A 19,110-nucleotide genomic window follows, 5' to 3' on the forward strand; every position below is an offset into this window, starting at 1 on the left:
GCTTCCTATTTGTTACTTTGCTCACACTAGTTCTTGTGTTGGATGGGTCCTCATTCTATTTTGCCTTTCCAGTTACATGTATCCTTCAAATTCAACTCAAGACTCAGCCTCTTGGAAATCTTGGCCCACATGGAAATGTAGGCCAAGTGACTCTCTTGTTAACAACCTCCTAACAGTTAAGTTTTTGTGTGACTGATTTGGCACCTCTACTCCAGGGGACAAATGTGTTTCAGGCTCTTTTTGGATGCACATACTGTGGATTATGCAACTTTCTCTTTGGGATGTGGGGTAGCACTCTGCAAACACGTTAGTATTTCTTAAGTAAGACATTTTTATACAAAGTAAGATACTTATAGCCTCAGGCAGTTTGGGCCAGGTTTTGCTGCTAAATGAGTTTGCCACAAACTTAAAAAACAACAACAAAAAAAAACCTTTCAGTTTATAGATTTTTGGATTTCAAAACTGCAGGAAAGGGATTAGTTTGTAGCTGGAATCACAGGTGTGTCTTGTCTTCCAACTAATATGTAAGCTCCATTGAGAGCCTAAATTTAATTACCTGTGACAAGGTCATTTTAAAAAGACAACAAAATTTTATTTACTTACTTTTTAATGTTTGTTTACTATTAGAGAGCGCAAGCAGGGGAGGAGAGAGAAAAGGGGACAGGATCTGAAGGGAGCTCTATGCTGATAGCAGAGAGCCCTGTGCAGAGCTAAAACTCACAAACTGAGATCATGACCTGAGCCAAAGTCGGATGCTTAACTGATTGAGCCCCCTAGGTCCCCTTAAAAATGCCATAAGAGGGGCGCCTGGGTGGCGCAGTCGGTTAAGCGGCCGACTTCAGCCAGGTCACGATCTCGCGTCTGTGAGTTCGAGCCCCGCGTCGGGCTCTGTGCTGACAGCTCGGAGCCTGGAGCCTGTTTCCAATTCTGTGTCTCCCTCTCTCTCTGCCCCTCCCCCGTTCATGCTCTGTGTCTCTCTGTCCCAAAAATAAATAAAAAACATTGAAAAAAAATTAAAAAAAAAAAAATGCCATAAGATTTTAATAACTTTCTGATTGTAAGTGTAATACATATAGGTAGTTCTGTAGGATATCAGGAAAACCTAAAAGAATATGAAGAGAACAAAAATGTCCGGTGTTCATCACATAGACATTTATCACTGTTTACATTTTGGAGTGTATTTTTCTATAGATGGGGGTATGTATACATTTTTTAAAGATTTTAAGTAATCTCTGTACCCAGTGTGAGGCTCGAACTTAAAACCCTGCACCCTGAGATCAAAAGTTGCACACTCTATCAACTGAGCCAGCCAGCCACCCCTAAATTTTTTTTTTACATAGTTTGAATTGTGGTGTATTTGACTTTTTTTCCACTTAGCTTAATTACATTTTACAAAAATTATTACATACTTAATTTTTTTCTTCTTTGTTCTAGAAGCTCCAAATTTAGTTGGGTGCATGGTTGCCTTGAAAAGGCGACATTTCCTAAGTTCCTGGGAGCTAGTGTGACTTTTTCCCTAAAGCTGTGTCCTGGGATCTACGCAGAAGTGCAGTTTTAAAAAATAACTATTGAAGTATAACTTACTGTGAGTTCATGTGAAGTGTACTTTTTGGTGAGTGTCATTAATAATTGTATACAGTTGTGCATCTGTCACCACCATCTCATCAGCATGGTTTTAGAACATTTTTTATCACCCCAGAAAGTTCTGTCATTTTGCACTTAATTTTACCTACTCAGCAACAACCTGGAGACCACAGAGTCCTCTTATAGCATTCTCAAGCTTTTTGTTTAAGGAGAATGATGTGTGCACGCACTCACTCTTATAATCTGTATATATGTGCTGTTTTTTCTGTCTGTATTTCTTTATGTCATCAGTCATGTGGGTATAAGCCATAGATTTAGTTTAGAATTTGTAATGTATTAGATGTGAATTTTTTTTGGTCAGTGGCAGTGTATTCTGTGATTTATATTTGGTGTTGTTTAAGATTTGAATATTTACTTAATAAAATTGTTACTTTTTTAAGTTTACTTATTTTGAGAGAGAGGGAGAGAGAATCCCAAGCAGGCTCTGCACTGTCAGTGAGGAGTCTGATAGGGGGCTTTTTGAACTCACTCCATGAGATCATGACCTGAGCTGAAATCAAGAGTCAGGCGTTTAACCTTAACCAGTTGAGCCATGGAGACCTTCCATCCTCCCCCCCTTTTTAAGTTAATTGTTACCTTTTTTTAATTGAGCTGTAATTGACATATTACCATTAGGTTCGGGTGTATAATACAATGAGTAATATATGTGTATATTGTGAAATGACCACAGCACATCTAGTTAACATCCATCAGTAAACATAATTACAGATTAAAAAAAAAAAGTTTTTTTTAATGTTTATTTATTTTTGAAGAGGAGAGAGAGAGACAGAGCAAGAGCAGGGGAGGGGCAGAGAGAGAGGGAGACACAGAATCTGTAGCAGGCTCCAGACTCTGAGCTGTCAGCACAGAGCTGGATGTGGGGCTTGAACTCACGAGCTGTGAGATCATGATCTGAGCTGAAGTCACATGCTTAACTGACTGAGCCACTCAGGCACCCTTACAGATTTTTTTTTTTTTGTCATTAGAACTTTGTTTTTCTTACATAGGCTCTGTGCCCAACATGGGGCTTGGAACTTATGACCCCAAGATAAAGAGTCCCATGCTCTACCGACTGAGCCAGCCAGCTGCCCCACAATATAGTATTGTTTGTTTGTTTATTTATTTTAGTAATTTCTGCACCCAATGTGGTGCTTGAACACACAAGCCCAAGATCAAGAGTTCCATGTTCCCCGCAACTGAGCTGGTCAGGTGCCCCCTATATTATTAATTATAGTCACCATGCTATACATTATATCCTCATGACTTACTTATAACTGGAATTTTGTACATTTTGACCCTCTTCACCCATTTCATACACCCGTAAGCCCCACCTCTGGTAACCACCATTTGGTTCTCTATATGTATGAGCTCTGGTGTGTTTTGTTTGTTTAAATTTTAAATTCCACATTAAAGTAATCATATGGTATTTATCTTTCTCTGACTTATTTCACTTAGCATAATGCCCTCAAGGTCCGTCCAGGGGGCACATGGCTGGCTCAGTTAGGGCATGCAACTCTTGATCTTGGGGTCATGAGTTCAACCTCTACGTTGGGCATACAGCCTAATTAAAAAAAAAAAAAATCCATCCATTTTGTCACAAGTGGCAGGGTTACCCTTTTTACAGCTGAATAATATTCCATTGTATACACATTGTCACATTTTCTGTATCCATTTATCCAGTGATGAACACTTAGGTTATTTCCCTGTCTTGGCTGCTGTAAAAAAAAAAAAAAAAAATGCTGCCGTGAACATAGAGATGCAGATATCTTTTTGAATTAATGTTTTCACTTTCTTTGAGAAATACCCAGAAGTGGAATTTCTGGATCACATGATCTGTGATAGTTCTATTTTTAATTTTTTGAGGAATCTCCATACTATTTTCCACAGTGGTTGCACCAGTTTACATTCCCACCAGCCGTGCACAAAGCTTCCCTTTTCTCCACATCCTCATCAACACTTGTTATCTCTTGTCTTTTTGATGATTGCTATTCTAACAGGTGTGAGGTAATGTCTCATTGTGGTTTTGATTTGCATTTTACTGATTAGTGAAGTTGAGAACCTTTTCATGTAACCGTTGGCCATCTCTGTGCCTTGGAAAAATGTTCAGATTTTCCGCTCATTTTTTACTCAGATTTTTTTTCTTTCTTTTTTTTTTTTTTTCTTTTGAGTTGTGTGGGTTTGTTTTTTTTTTTAATTTTTTTTAATGTTTATTATTTTTGAGAGAGAGACAGACAGACAGAGACAGCAAGCAGGGGAGGGGCAGAGAGACAGGGAGACACAGAATCAGAAGCAGGCTCCAGGCTCTGAGCTGCCAGCACAGAGCCTGATGCGGGTCTCGAACTCACAGACTGTGAGATCACGACCTGAGCCAAAATCGACGGCTTATCTGACTGAGCCACCCAGGCACCCTGAGTTGTGTGGGTTTTTAAAAATATATTTTGGATATTAACCTCTTATCAGATATATGATTTGCAAATAATTGCTCCCATTTGGTAGGCTGCCTTTTCTATTTTGATGGTTTCCTTTGCTGTGCAGAAGCTTTTTAGTTTGATGTAGTCCCACTTGCTTATCTTTGCTTTTAGTGTAGAAGGTTCCTTTTTAATCATAATAATAGCTGTCATCCTCTGAACCCCAGCATTCTCTCCCCAGGTACAGATTCTTAGCATCTGGTTTGTTGTCAGTGCCTGTGATTGCATGTTGTGCACAAAGAAATTTATTCTGGTTTCTTTAATCTCAGAACTCCTTATGGGATCCTTCTTAAAATTGTAATTTCTTTTGGTGGCCCCTTTTATTTATTTTTTTTAATGTTTATTTTTGAGAGGGAGAGAGACAGGTGCTAGCAGGGGAGGGGCAGAGAGAGAGGGAGACACAGAATCTGAAGCAGGCTCCAGGCTCGAGTTGAAAGCACAGAGCCCGACATGGGTCTCCATCCCACGAACTGTGAGATCATGACCTGAGCCAAAGTCGGACACTTAACCGACTGAGCCACCCAGGAGCCCCTATGGTGGGCCTTTTTAAAAAAAGTTCCTACTGAGTCTTTTTTTAAACTCTTGTCTGCCCTTTTTTGTAGCATTAAATCTAATAAATGTTATGTGACTTTGATCAATTATTCAGCTTTGTTTTTCTACACCTTCTTTTTTTACTTTGTGGTATGTATATTCTTCATGTCAAAATTAGCTAACCATTTTCAAAAAAGCCCATTAACTTCTGGAACCTTGTCTGAGCTGAGTCAGGCTTATATAGCCCATACCTTAAAATGTAACAAATGGATGACCTTCAGAGAGGGGAAGACCCATAATACAAAAGTACTCTTTTATGTAAATCACTATGTCCCAATGTGACCAATTTACCAAACCTCATTTTTTGTTTTAGGTTCTATGGCAATGGAGCTCAGCGATGCAAATTTGCAAACGCTAACAGAATATTTAAAGAAAACTCTTGATCCGGATCCTGCCATCAGACGTCCAGGTAAAGAGAATAGATGTTTTGTGGTTTGATCTATTCTTTAAGAACAGGTGAGGAAAACCTTTGCATAATCTACCTGTATTTGTAAGTTAAAAAAAAAAAGATTTACACTTTGATTTTCAGGCATAGTTTCTTTTTCATTCTCCAGCTATAAAGTAGATGGTTGGCTGCTTATAGCTGCTGTAATGTATGGTGATGGGTGTTTTTGGTTTGGTTTTGTTTTTTGAGTAAAATCTCTTTTATTTGGTGTCTTGGATTAAAAAGCACTGTGTCTAGAATACCTTGTCCCTTCACCTTTCTGAAAATCCCCACATTTGCCAGTTGTAGAGAGATAATAATTAGGGCACAGAGATGAAAGTTAATTGCCTAAAAAGTGATTAATTAAATCAGGTAATGAAACAGTCTCATAATCCCCATGTTGAGTTTGATTTAATTAATACATTTTAAGACCAAGGTTCCTCTCTTCTGTATTTGGCCAGTTTCTGTTAGAAATTTAGTATAAGCTTAGATTTCCTTTTAAGTTTATTTATTTTGAGAGAGAGAGAGAGAGAGAGAGCGTGTGCCTGTCAAGTGCAGGGGAGGCAGAGAGAGAGAGAGAGGGAGAGAGAGAATCCCAAGCAGGCTCTGCACTGAGTGCTGGACCAATGCAGGGCTTGAACTCCTGAACCGCAGGAGATCATGACCTGACCCAAAGTCAGACAAGAGAGATCAAGAGTTGGATGCTTAACCCTGTAAGCCACCCAAGTGCCCCTAAGCTTGGAATTGTAAACTCAGATGCCCACAGGAGTCAGATGTGAAGGTAAATGATGGAGGCAGGCCAAGTGGGGACTGGTAATATGTGACTTACATACCTTGGTTAAGGGCTTTTGGGATGAGCTAACTTTGGGGGATTCAAACCAGTTTTGCTGGATCAGATTTCCAGCTTTGCTTCAAAAATAAAAGACGTTTCGGTGAAGTGTGCAATGTCCTCATTTTTAAATGATAACATGTGACTTGAAAAAATTGAAATACTGTGCAGAAAAAGCAAACTACTTCTGAGAGCCAGATGTCTCTTGTGGGAGGGGTAGTAAGTTGATGGTTCTCAATGTAAGCCTTATTAAAACCAGGTATGCTCATCCCGCTTCTGCAGAACATACTAATGTGCATGCTCAGAAAGAGGCTTTTAGCATGGCCTCACAAAGAAAGGAGTGAGTGAGTGCGTGTGTGTATGTGTGTGTGTTGAAGATTTATGTTCTGTAAAATAAGTAGAATTGTAAACATGTTAATACATCCATTCTCTTCTAGGATAGCCTTGTGATTTCTGAGAGGGAAAATTGTGGTTTTCCCCATTAGTGCTTAAAGAAGTAATGTGTTCTTGGAGGAAGGAAAATTAATGGCTGTAATCTTCTTAGACTTTCCCAGAAAGCCTCTGCAAACCCTGGCTGTTGAAAATGATTTTTAATAATTGTGTGTTTGTAAGGTGAGGTGGTTACTGTTTTACGATTCCAGGGACAGAGTGTAGGAATAAATTGATGTTTCTGGAAAGAGTTACGAACATAGCATTTCTCAGGTTGTACTAGACCGACTCAACATCTTTCGAAAATGATCTGGAGGTTGAAGTGTGTAGCGGATCTCAGCTTATAGATAGCACTGTGCTCCTTTGGTTCTTGAGATGAGACTGGTATGGATGAACTAGAAGACACTTTGAGGCTCTTTGAGCGTAGAAACATGTCGTTGTGAACATTTTGTGAGCAAGTTGAAGGAAATGAGCACAGAAATAATTTGACTTAAACTCATGAGATTTCTTTCAGGGTATTGATTTCAATTTAAGAAAGAGATCTGGCAATTTATATGGGCTTTTCCCCAGAGCATAGATACAGTGTGTTGCCCTGTGGGCAGTGCTAACCACTGAGAGGAAACAGCCAAAGCCTTCCAGACTCCTACAAAACCATAGTGTGTCCCTCTTGAAAATCATTTTCCAGTTCATTTTATTTATTAATGTTTTTATTTTTGAGAGAGAGAGAGAGAGTGTGAGCTTGGGAGGGGCAAAGAGAGGGAGACACAGAATCCGAAGCAGGCTCCAGGCTCTGAGCTGTCAGCACAGAACCCAACATGGGGCTCAAACTCACGAGCTGTGAGGCCATGACCTGAGCCGAAGTCGGACATTTAACTGACTGAGTCACCCAGGCGCCCCAACATTTTCCAGTTTACCATTCCTCATCTTTTTTTTTTTTTTTTTTGAGAGAGAGGGAATGAGAGAGAAGAGAGAGCGTGCACACGTGAGTAGGAGCGGGGTAGAAGGGGAGAGAGAATCTTAAGCAGTCTCTATGTCCAGTGCTGAGCCTGATGCAGTGTTCAGTCTTACCACTGACTGTGAGATCATGACCTGAGTTGACTCTCAGCTTACTGAGCCACCCACGCGCCCCCTAGCATTCCTCATCTTTTATTTTTTATTAAAAAAAAAAATGTTTTTAACGGTTTTATTCAGTTTTGAGAGACAGAATGTGAGCAGGGGAGGGGCGGAGAGAGAGGGAGACACAGAATCTGAAGCAGGCTCCAGGCTCCGAGCTGTCAGCACAGAGCCTGATGTGGGGCTCAAACCCATGAACCATAAGATCATGACCTGAGCTGAAGTTGGATGCTTAACTGACTGAGCCACCCAGGTGCTCCATATTCCTCATCTTTTAAAAAAGACATGATGAGCACAAAGTAGGGAAGATTTGAGGATGGACGTCAAACTCTTGGGACCCAGTTCAGAAAGAAGAGAGGTGTAGATTGTAGAAAATACTAAATTGTAGAAACTAATAGATGCTAAAAGGAGACCTTCTCAATACATATCGGGACCTTAGGGTAGGTGTTGCCTTATGAAGCTTGTAAAGAGGAAACGTTGTAAACCCTCACTGTGATCAGTAAACTCAGAAGACTGATTATCCCTTAAGTGTAGGAGTTGAAAATATGTGGGTAAAATCTTTGAATATTTTTTGCTGGTATTAACAATGTTTAGTTTGAGAAGAACATTGAGGGCCAGTATGGTAGAATAAGGACTGCACTAAAACTTTATCAGTGATGAAATCTAGCTGTGTGATCTTAAGACTACCTAACTCCAGGGGTCTTGTTTTTATTTTTTATTTATTTATTTATTTTTTTTCAGGGGTCTTGTTTTTAAAATAAGGATAATATACCTATGGGTAGTAGTGACAATTAAGGAAATAATAGATGCGAGATGTGAGTAAAGCACCAGACCCATATGATTAATAAAAATATACATTAGCATGCATTAATTCATTTGATTTTCATCACAGTAGTATAAATTTTTTTTTACTGCCATTACTAATAGTACTAATAATCCTTCTGGAATAAACCAGACCAGTCTTCAACTTGATGGTTCCACTCAGTGAAAATTTTTTTAGTGTTTTTATTTATTTTTGAAAGAGAGAGAATGAGTAGGGGAGGGACAGAGAGAGAGGGAGACAGGATCTGAAGCAGGCTCTACACTGACAGCTGAGAGCCCAGTGTGGGTCTTGAAGCCACAAACCGTGAGATCATGACCTGAGCTGAAGTTGGACGCTCAACTGACTGAACCACCCAGGTGCCCCTTGGTGATTTTTTTTTTTTTACTGTAATTCTTTATAATGTTTTTTTCCTTCATTTTTGAGAGACAGAGCACGAGTGGGGTAGGGGCAGAAAGAGAGGGAGACACAGAATCCGAAGCAGGGTCCAGGTTCTGAGCTGCCAGCACAGAGCCCGACGCGGGGCTCAAACCCATAAACCGTGAGATCGTGACCTGCTCTGAAGCTGGACGCTCAACTGACTGAGCCACCCAGGTGCCCCATCCATCCCTCAGTGAATTTTTGATGATAGGTTGGTGCAAAAGCAACACATATTTAGTAGAAACCATACTTCAGATTGTGAATTTTGAACTTCTCCCTGGGCCAGTGATAGGCGGCAGTACAGTACTGTTTCACGGTGCTGGGCAGTGACAGCAAGCCACGCTCCCATTCAGTCATGTTGTCACAAAGGTAAACAACCAGCACACTGACAACCATTCTGTACCCATATAACTTTCCTGATTTCACTCTCAGTATAGTACTCAGCAAATTACATGAGATAGAAACACTTTGTTATAAAATAGGCTTTGCAATAGATGGTTTTGCCCAACTGTAGGCTAATCTAAGTGTTCTGAGCACTTTCAGGTAGGCTGGGCTAATGAGTACATTAGGTATAATGAATGCAGTTTTGACTTCTGACATTTTGAACTTAGCATGCTTTTATCGGGACATAGTCCCATCCTAAGTTGAAGAAGGTCTCATTATGAATTTGCCAGAGAGTCACTTAATCTGAGAAGCAGATTCTCCTTCTGCAGGGGTGATCGGTCAGTCAGGCCATGTTACAGGTTTGCCAGAGTCAAGTGAGGTGTTTTTTTGTGTTTTTTTTAACTAAAAAAAAAAAAAAAAAATTTTTTTTAATGTTTATTTATTTTTGAGAGAATTTGACAGAATTTATTTTTGACAGAATGTGAGCAGGGGAGGGGCAGAGAGAGAGGGAGGCACAGAATCTGAAGCCTGCTCCAGGCTCTGAACTTTCAGCACAGGGCCTAACATGGGACTCAAATTTACAAACCTTGAGATCATGACCTGAGCCTGAGTCTGACACTTAACTGACTGAGCCACCCAGGTGCCCTCAAGTGAGTTTTAATGGATGGTAAAGTGATTTGAAACTGTTAATTTAGAGAGAGGGAGACGGTGCAAGAAGGGAAGGGGCAGAGAGAGAGGAGAGAGGGAAAAAATCCTGAGCAGGCTCCACACTCAGTGTGGAATCTGATGTGGGCTCAGTCCCACAACCCTGGGATCATGACCTGAGCTGAAATCAAGAGTTGGACACTTAACCAACTTAGCCACCCAGGTGCCCCTACTTTTTTGATGCTTTTAATCAGATCTACATAGCTCACCTGTATATAAAATGGAAAGATTTGGTTAAAGTAACAAATCTTCTAACATGAAAATTCTTTTACAGCTGAGAAGTTTCTTGAATCTGTAGAAGGAAATCAGAATTACCCACTGTTGCTTTTAACTTTGCTGGAAAAGTCCCAGGATAATGTTATCAAAGTGTGTGCCTCAGTAACATTCAAGAACTATATTAAAAGAAATTGGAGAATTGTAAGTATTTTGTGAACACACAGTCTCATAATCTGTATGTTTAAGATTTATATATGCAGTGCTCCTGAAAGATTCAGACACAGATTAAAGATAAAATTAAATAGAACCCTCTTCAACAAAATATTAGCAGATCAAATCCAAGAAGGTGTAAAAAGAATTACAAACTATGACCAAGTGGGATTTATCCTAGGTATGCAAGGCTGGTTCAACATTGAAAAATCAGTTAATGCATCATATCAGTAGATGAATAAAAAGCATTTAACAAGATCCTACCCCCATCCATGGTAAAACTGTCAGTAAACTAGGAATGGAAGAGAACTTTCTTGACTTTATATAAAGACTAACTACAAAAAGCCTAGAGCTAATATTCTACTTAATGGTGAGAAACTTGAAACTTTTTCACTAAGATGAGATACAAAGCAAGGACGTCCCCTCTCATCACTCCTTTTCAACATTGTATAGGAAGTCGTTGCTAATGGAATAAGAGGAAGGAAAAGGTATACTGATAGGGAAGGAAAACATAAAACTTTGTTCACAGATGACATGATTTGTCTATATAGAAATTCTGAAAGACTTAACAAAAGCTAGACAGGATGCTTCTCCAAAGTTCCTATTGTTTCATTTGAGTTCATATAGATAACTTGAACTTGCTAACCCAGGTTGGTAGAGTGTGAGATTTGGTTTTTGCCTCCATTATGGTTGAAAAAAAAATTTTTTTTAAGCTTATTTATTTGGTGGGGGGGGGGGAGGGGAGACATGGACGGGGGTGAGAGAGGAGAGAGAGAATCCCAAGCAGCCTCCATGCCGCCAGTACAGGGCCTGGTATGGGCCTCCATCCCACAGACTGCGAGATCATGACCTGCGCCAAGATCAAGAATTGACTGAGCCACCCAGGCTCCATTATGGTTGAATTTGAACATCAGCTCATTGTCAACTGGAGAGAGATTCTGTGGGAAGACACAGATCTTACTGAATAATTGAAGCAGTGTCTCTTATGGACTGGAAAAAATTAAACACAGTTGTAAAACCATGTTACATATATTAAAAAATTTGTAGAATGTGAAATAATTTAGATTTGGAGTTTTTGATAAGGGGTATGTGGAAATAGATTCTAATTTTAAGGTGAATCCTATTATATTGCAAGTTTAATTGCAAAATTAGAAATTAAGGTATTTTCCCTACCTTATGACAGTGGTTCTCAATGGGGGGTAATTTTGCCTGCAAATCTTTGGAGACATTTTGGTTGTCATAAGTGGGGGCCCAGGGTGTTACTACGGTCTAGTGGGTAGAAACCAGGGATGCTGGTAACTGCCCTACAGCGTACAAAAAAGATTCCCATACCAAAGATTTATCTGACTCAGAATGCCAGTAATGTTGCGATTGAGGAAACCCTGACTTAGGGTAAAGAAAAAAAAAAAAAAAGAATTGTTTAGAAGTGATAGCCGTGATGATATTTAGAAAGTATTAAGGTTGACAAAAATGGTCAGTTTTTCTAAAAAGTCAACTATAAATATGCCCTAAATATTTATTTAGAATTCTTCTTTTGTCTTCATTTCGTGAAAGAGTTTATGAGGTAGTAAATGTAGTAAATAGTGTTTTTAAGCTTGTGCAGTTAGGTGTTACCACACATAGTGAAGAAACAACTAGTGAAACGTAGGATGTTTAAAAATCCATCCCTCTGCTTGCAGACACGCTAGCCCTCTTCTTCTATCTTGATTTGTAAAAGTGGTGAGACTTCCAGAACCTCTTTGAGTGATGTAGTCCTGGATGTTTTCCAACTGGTAATGATCAAGAAGTTTTCATTGAAAAGACCTCTGACTTAAGGCAAGGGTCAGATTGAAGGTTCTGGAGATGGATGTGGCCTGTGCCGTGCATGTCCATAAAGACTTTAACCATGTGTTCTAAGAATGGTGACATATAGAACTCAGATTTTTCATTGGCATCAGGGAGCCAGTGAAGCTCATTGATTTGTATGTAAAATATTTGCATTTGGGATAGAATATACATTTTTATCTGTAAACCCATATGGTCATGGATATGGACTTCATGTTACTTGATATTGATGTTTTGCTTTTAAGGTTGAAGATGAACCGAACAAAATTTGCGAAGCTGACCGTGTAGCTATTAAAGCCAACATAGTGCACTTGATGCTTAGCAGCCCAGAGCAAATTCAGAAGCAGGTAATGTAAGGCCCTACTATTTAAGGATGCTTGTTTGCAAAGCTTTGATCTAATTAATCTTTTCCCTTCCCGCTCCAGTTAAGTGATGCTATTAGCATTATTGGCAGAGAAGATTTCCCTCAGAAATGGCCTGACTTGTTGACAGAAATGGTGAATCGTTTTCAGAGTGGAGATTTCCATGTTATTAATGGAGTCCTTCGTACAGCACATTCTTTATTTAAAAGGTATTGATAATTTTTTTTTTTTTTTTTTTTTTTTTTTTTTTAAGATTTGTAAGTAATCTGTACCCCCAACTTGGGGCTCAAACTCACAATCCCCAGATCAAGAGTCTCATGCTCTTCCAACTGAGCCAGCTAGGCGCCCCGATAAATTCATATATTTATAAAATATTAATTTTATTTATTAAGAGAGAGAGGGGCAGAGGGAAGAGACACAGAATCCCAAGCAGGCTTCCTGCTGTCAACACAGAGGGCTCAAACTCACCAACTGTGAGATCATGACCTGAGCTGCAATCAGGAGTTGGAAGCTAAACTGAGTCACCCAGGAGGCCCAATTCATATTTTTAAAATACTTTTTTTCAAATGCTTTTGTTTGTGTAAATAGTTGTATTTTTGTGACTGTTGTCATTCCTTTGAACTTGGTAATCTTAGAATAAGAGATAAGCTTCTCAGTTCATTATTATGTTTGTTTCTTAAGTAGTCTAATCTATCCTTGAAGGCCTAAAGTCAATAAACATAAAGCTTGTAAATTTACCTACTTTACCTTAATTTTTTAGATATCGCCATGAATTTAAGTCTAATGAGTTATGGACTGAAATTAAACTTGTTCTGGATGCCTTTGCTTTACCTTTGACTAATCTATTTAAGGTAATGGAATACTATCTTTGTGATACTGTAAAATTACTTAATATTTTAAACTGCTTAATTATTTGTGTGGATTTTATTTAAGAGAATGCTTTAAGTCTATTTGATAGGTAATACTTAGAGCAGCATTTCTTTTGAAAAATTCCATACCTGTACAGAAATAGAGAAGATGATCTCATTAACTCCCATGTATCTGTTACTGTTACACAAGGTTAACAGTATTACTTTTTCCCCCTCCCTTCCTCTCCTTTGTAGGAATACTTAAAAGCAAATCCAAGACATCATATTTCACTCAAGTATTTGAATGTTTGTTATTTTTTAAAATATAATTTATTGTCAAATTGGCTTCCATACAACACCCAGTGCTCATCCCAACAGTGCCCTCCTTCATGCCCATCACCCACTTTCCCCTCTCCCCCACCCCCCATCAACCCTCAGTTTGTTTTCAGTCCTTAAGAGTCTCTTATGGTTTGCCTGAATGTGTGTTTCTAAAGGAATCGCTCCCCATTTTGATTTGACTTTACATATGTTCAGCTAATTAATTTATATATTTGTACATCTTATGGTGCACAGGCTGCTTTCCTAAACATGTTCTTTATCTCTGAGATTCCTATAAGATTGAAAGATTTAAAAAAAATTTTTTTTTAAATTATTTTTAAGCAATCTCCACGTGCAATGTGGGGATTGAACTTAAAACCCCAATGGGATCAAGAGTCACGTGCTCCACCAACAGCCAGCCAGGTGCCCCCATTTTTTTTTTTTCCTCTTAAGTTTTTTTAAGTAATCCCTATACCCAACAAGGGGCTTGGACTCAAGATGCCAAGATTAAGAGTCACATGCTCTTCTGACCAGGCTAGCCAGGCACCCCAAAAGAGATATATTTTTAACCTTTTTTCAGATAAGGAGAGAGGATTCAGTATCCCCCAGCTAATAAAAAAGGGAGCCAAGCCTTAACCTAGTTTTGCTAATAACTCTGGAAAAGCTACTCCTTTCCTATTTTCAAAAAAGGAAAGTTGTATGATACTCACAACTTCTAAGATGTAAGGTGTGCACAGAAATTTTTCTTTTTTTTTTTTTTTTTTTTTTTTAATTTTTTTTTCAACGTTTTTTATTTATTTTTGGGACAGAGAGAGACAGAGCATGAATGGGGAAGGGGCAGAGAGAGAGGGAGACACAGAATCGGAAACAGGCTCCAGGCTCCGAGCCATCAGCCCAGAGCCTGACGCGGGGCTCGAACTCACGGACCGCGAGATCGTGACCTGGCTGAAGTCGGACGCTTAACCGACTGCGCCACCCAGGCACCCCCAGAAATTTTTCATGGTTAGGATGTCTTACTGATTGTACATTTTTTCTTAATGTTTATTTTTGAGAGAGTGGGGTGGGGAGGGGATCTGAAGTGAACTGTGTGCTGACAGCAAGAGCAAGGGGCTCCAACCCCAGAACTGTGAGATCGTGACCTGAGCCAAAGTCAGACACTCAACCGACTGAGCCACCAGGCTCCCCGCCGACTGTACATTTTTATCTAAGAAAATAAAATTGGATAAAACGTAATCAAGATTTTCCACCTATTGGGTTGGCACAGATTTTTATTTCGTTTTACTAATGTTAAAAGTGTTAGAGTGCAGTGAAATGAAGTCTGATGTCCTGTCCATTGGATTATAAATGGTAGTGTCTGGAGTTCGACATTTCATTAAGAAAACCTTTATATTCATATTTCTTAACTCCAGGATATAGGAAGTAAGATTTGTTGAGTGTCTTTTACATATTCCACGAAGTACTAGGATATTTTATGTGTATTTCTTCATTCTCATTCTCTGAGGTAGGCATTATTTTCAGATTACAGATGAGGAGATTGGGGCTCAGTAAAATAATTGCTCAAAGTAATGCTCATGATGAACAAGAGTCTGGATTATATCCAGTTTTATCTGGCTTGCAAAACCTGTGCTCATAGTATAGTGCTCTGCTTTGGTAATACACTTGTAGAATTTCATACTGCAAAAATTAGAGGTATGCATAGTTTTAGATAAGCCTGTTTATTATAGTTAGAATAATAAATAATTGGAAACAAATTAAATGCCAGGTGGCAGGGGAATTATTTAATGAGAGCAGATAAAGACAATTTTGTAATATATGCACAAAGGAGAGTAGAAGGATCTAGTTGAAATATCAACATTGGACTTTTTAGTAGTGCTATTATGGACAATGTAAAAATATATACTGTTGTAATATATTTTTTCAGAATCTCTTATATGACCGTATACTATTTAAAAGGTAAATTTTGGAGAAGATATAAGTAGTCTCACCTTATTTGACTAAAGTTTATAGTAACATTAAAACTGTGTTCCTAATTTCCTTTCCAAGGCCACTATTGAACTCTGCAGTACCCATGCAAATGATGCCTCTGCCCTAAGGATCCTTTTTTCTTCCCTGATCCTTATCTCAAAATTGTTCTACAGTTTAAACTTTCAGGTGAGTTTTGTTACATTTCTTTTTTTTTTTTTTTAATTTTTTTAAGTTTATTTACTTATTTTGAGAGAGAGAGAGAGAGAGAGAGAGAATGAATCCCAAGCAGACTCCATGCTGTTAGCACAGATAGCTAATATATAGCACAATAGCTATTAGCTCCATCCCACGAACTATGATGACCTGAGCCGAAACCAAGAGTTGGATGCTCAACCGATTGAGCCACCCAGGCACCCCAGTTTTGTTGTGTTTCTTGCTTTTGATTCTTTGATGTCAAATATATAGGTTCTGAATTGATAAAGACTTCTTGGCCAGCATTGATTTTTCTGCAAAGAAAGTAATTAGTATTTCTCTGACTTCCTCCATTTTTTGTCTGCAAATAGTGTTCTACTTTATAGTTGTTCTGGAGCTATTTCTAGGATATTTCTAGTGGGTATTTTGTGGGGAAAGGTAGTGTTCTCTTGTAGTCCAATAACTTAGAGAAACCCCATTTCCTAAATCACTGCTTTGGAGAGTCACCCTGTATACAGTATTGAAGACACCGAGAGATCACATTTTCAGGCCTTTCTCTTTTATTCATTTAAGTGGATATTAACACTGGGGGAACCATGATTTGGTTATAGGTCTCTGGCTAGCTTATACAAAAAGGCTTTTATTGGAAGCATAGGGGACAGAAGGCTGAAGAGCCAGGTGTTGAAAGGTGTAAGAATTTGTGGCATTTCAGAGGAAACACAGCCATGGACTTCTAGTAGAAAATGTCTGGTCCCCCTCTTGCTACTGAGATAGTGGCCTCCATTCTTTTTCTTGCAATGTTACTTTAAGATTCAGGGTTCCAAGAATGAGAAGAAGGGTCTTAAGGGGGCTCCATCCCTCGAACTATGATGACCTGAGCCGAAACCAAGAGTTGGTTGCTCAACCGACTGAGCCACCCAGGTGCCCCAGTTTTGTTGTATTTCTTGCTTTTGATTCTTTGATGTCAAACATACAGGAGGAAGGTATTTGGCTTTTTCATTGCTCATAGCCAGGGCTAAGTACCTACCTGAACGTCATCCTCATAACATGACTACACTCACAGTGGTAGGAAAAGCATTTTCTAAAAGGAATGGGTGGAATAGGAGATGAACATCCCAAAATGGCATATCCGCATCTGTGTTCCGCTGGACACCAGTTTGAGAAATTTTTACTTAAAGGATATCACTGTTTTTGCTTATACCTTCTTTTGAATTCTATTTTTAGAAATCAGGTAGAATTGAGGCTCTTAATAACTTGTTAGGCATAGTTAAGGAAACCAAAAGAGGAAATATAATCTTTACCTTGGGGGGCTTATCCCTCATTAAAAAGGCAGTACTATGGCACAGGAAATCAGTAACTGTGTAAGATGATGAGTTTGAATGGGTGGTCATCTTACAATAAATGCGATAGTTCAGAAAGGAAAAGGAAGATATTGGTAAGCACTGAGTTTTTGTAAGGAAAGGTTTCATACGGTCTTAGACCTTCCGAGAGAAAGTAAATTTAGATTGGGACAGGAAATAGAGGTGGCCTCATTTTGTGGTTGGAAGTGTATAAACATAAGACACAATGGTTTATTCAGCTGCCAGACCCAGCTGGAATAGAGAAGTCTTGTCTAAATAGTTAATGGTTGGCTCAGGCTGAAAAGTGTGGACTTGAGGCAGTAGGTATGTGGGAAATGTTTGGCATGGGGCAAAACTTACTAAAATAACATTTATTTTATTTTTTTTTTTTTTTTAATTTTTTTTTTTCAACATTTTTTATTTATTTTTGGGACAGAGAGAGACAGAGCATGAACAGGGGAGGGGCAGAGAGAGAGGGAGACACAGAATCGGAAACAGGCTCCAGGCTCCAAGCCATCGGCCCAGAGCCTGACGCGGGGCTCGAACTCACGGACCGCGAGATCGTGACCTGGCTGAAGTCGGACGCTTAACCGACTGCGCCACCCAGGCGCCCCTAAAATAACATTTATTTTAATCAAAAGTCTCAAGTCAGTGTTTATTCTAGGATCTCCCTGAGTTTTTTGAAGATAATATGGAAACTTGGATGAACAATTTTCATACCCTCTTGACATTAGATAACAAGCTTCTGCAAACTGATGTAAGTATTGTTTTAAAATGTTTCCCAAATAGCCTTTTTTTAAATGAAGAATTGTTTGAAATATTAGATTTTGATTATATCTCAGTTTTTAAATATGTAAAAAAAAAATGCCCTCTGAAACCTTTGGAATATAATTAGACTTCAAAAAATGAAATAGTTATTTGAGAACATTTATTTTATTATTATTTTTTAATTAAATTTTTTTTTAACGTTTATTTGTTTTTGAGACAGAGAGAGAGCATGAATGGGGGAGGGTTAGAGAGAGGGAGACACAGAATCTGAAACAGGCTCCAGGCTCTGAGCGGTCAGCACAGAGCCCGACGCGGGGCTCAAACTCATGGACCGCGAGATCATGACCTGAGCCGAAGTCGGCCGCTTAACCAACTGAGCCACCCAGGCGCCCCACATTTACTTTATTTTTTAAGTAAACTGTGCCCAACATAGGGCTCGAACTCAAGACCCAGAGATCAAAAGTCTCCTGTTTTACTGAACATTTAAATTCTGGATCCTAAAATTTTTTTTACTCTTACACTGTTGATAGGTAGAACTCACGAATGCAAGTAATATTTAATTATGTGGGATGTTCTATGTTTGGTTATTTGTAACATACAGAATTACTCTTCTTGTGGGCCTGGTGTAGGTAGGTCCACGATTTATAGAGAAGGCTATATCATTACATTATTAAAAGGAAAGCCTCAGAGTATTCACACTATGACCATTTTATGAAATAGAAAACCGTCACTGAAGATACTAAGAAAACATAAACCTTTGCAACAATAGCCTCTTTTTAAAAAGCATCCGCAGCATGGGAAAATGGGGACATTATGAAGGTTTGTAATGCGTTACAGTTTCTGGTCTGGGGTTTGTAATAATGCATACTTTCCAACATAGGGCACTTACTTTGTGTTGCTCATTTGTTTGTTTATTAATAGATTCGTGATCTACCTCTTTCCCAAGAAATAAAAAACATAACAAGTAAAATACTGAGAATGCTTCAATTTCAGATAAAATTAGAATAGGTGATTCAAATCAATTTTGGGGAGTGGGGTGCAGAGAGAATTGTTTCAGTGGGTGTATAGCAAATTTTCTCTGAGATTTACCAACTAAAGCAACAAAAAAAAAGCTATGGCTCCTATGACATAATTCTTTCAGTCCAGTGAAATAAAAACAATGCCTTCAGAAAAACAAAGCTCGTCTTCACACTTTAAAGGAAGATTTTCACCTAGGATTCTTACAGGGAGCTCTTAGCCCGTTTAACCAGTTATACCTTAT

At 38.8% G+C, this 19,110-nt stretch overlaps 1 protein-coding gene across 1 annotated transcript in view; it reads left to right on the plus strand.

Annotated features, from left to right (window-relative positions):
* CSE1L (chromosome segregation 1 like) overlaps positions 1 to 19,110 on the plus strand; it is a 45,792-nt gene that overhangs the window by 7,706 nt on the left and 18,976 nt on the right. Inside the window, exons 2-8 of the mRNA XM_058685890.1 lie at positions 4,996 to 5,091; positions 10,081 to 10,223; positions 12,302 to 12,403; positions 12,482 to 12,627; positions 13,179 to 13,269; positions 15,628 to 15,735; positions 17,746 to 17,838. Of these exons, the coding sequence (XP_058541873.1) occupies positions 5,001 to 5,091; positions 10,081 to 10,223; positions 12,302 to 12,403; positions 12,482 to 12,627; positions 13,179 to 13,269; positions 15,628 to 15,735; positions 17,746 to 17,838 (774 nt within the window). The 5' untranslated portion in view covers positions 4,996 to 5,000. The remainder of the gene's footprint in view (positions 1 to 4,995; positions 5,092 to 10,080; positions 10,224 to 12,301; positions 12,404 to 12,481; positions 12,628 to 13,178; positions 13,270 to 15,627; positions 15,736 to 17,745; positions 17,839 to 19,110) is intronic.

This window comes from Neofelis nebulosa, chromosome 9, assembly GCF_028018385.1.
Source record: "Neofelis nebulosa isolate mNeoNeb1 chromosome 9, mNeoNeb1.pri, whole genome shotgun sequence".
In the NCBI taxonomy this organism is placed as follows: domain Eukaryota; kingdom Metazoa; phylum Chordata; class Mammalia; order Carnivora; family Felidae; genus Neofelis; species Neofelis nebulosa.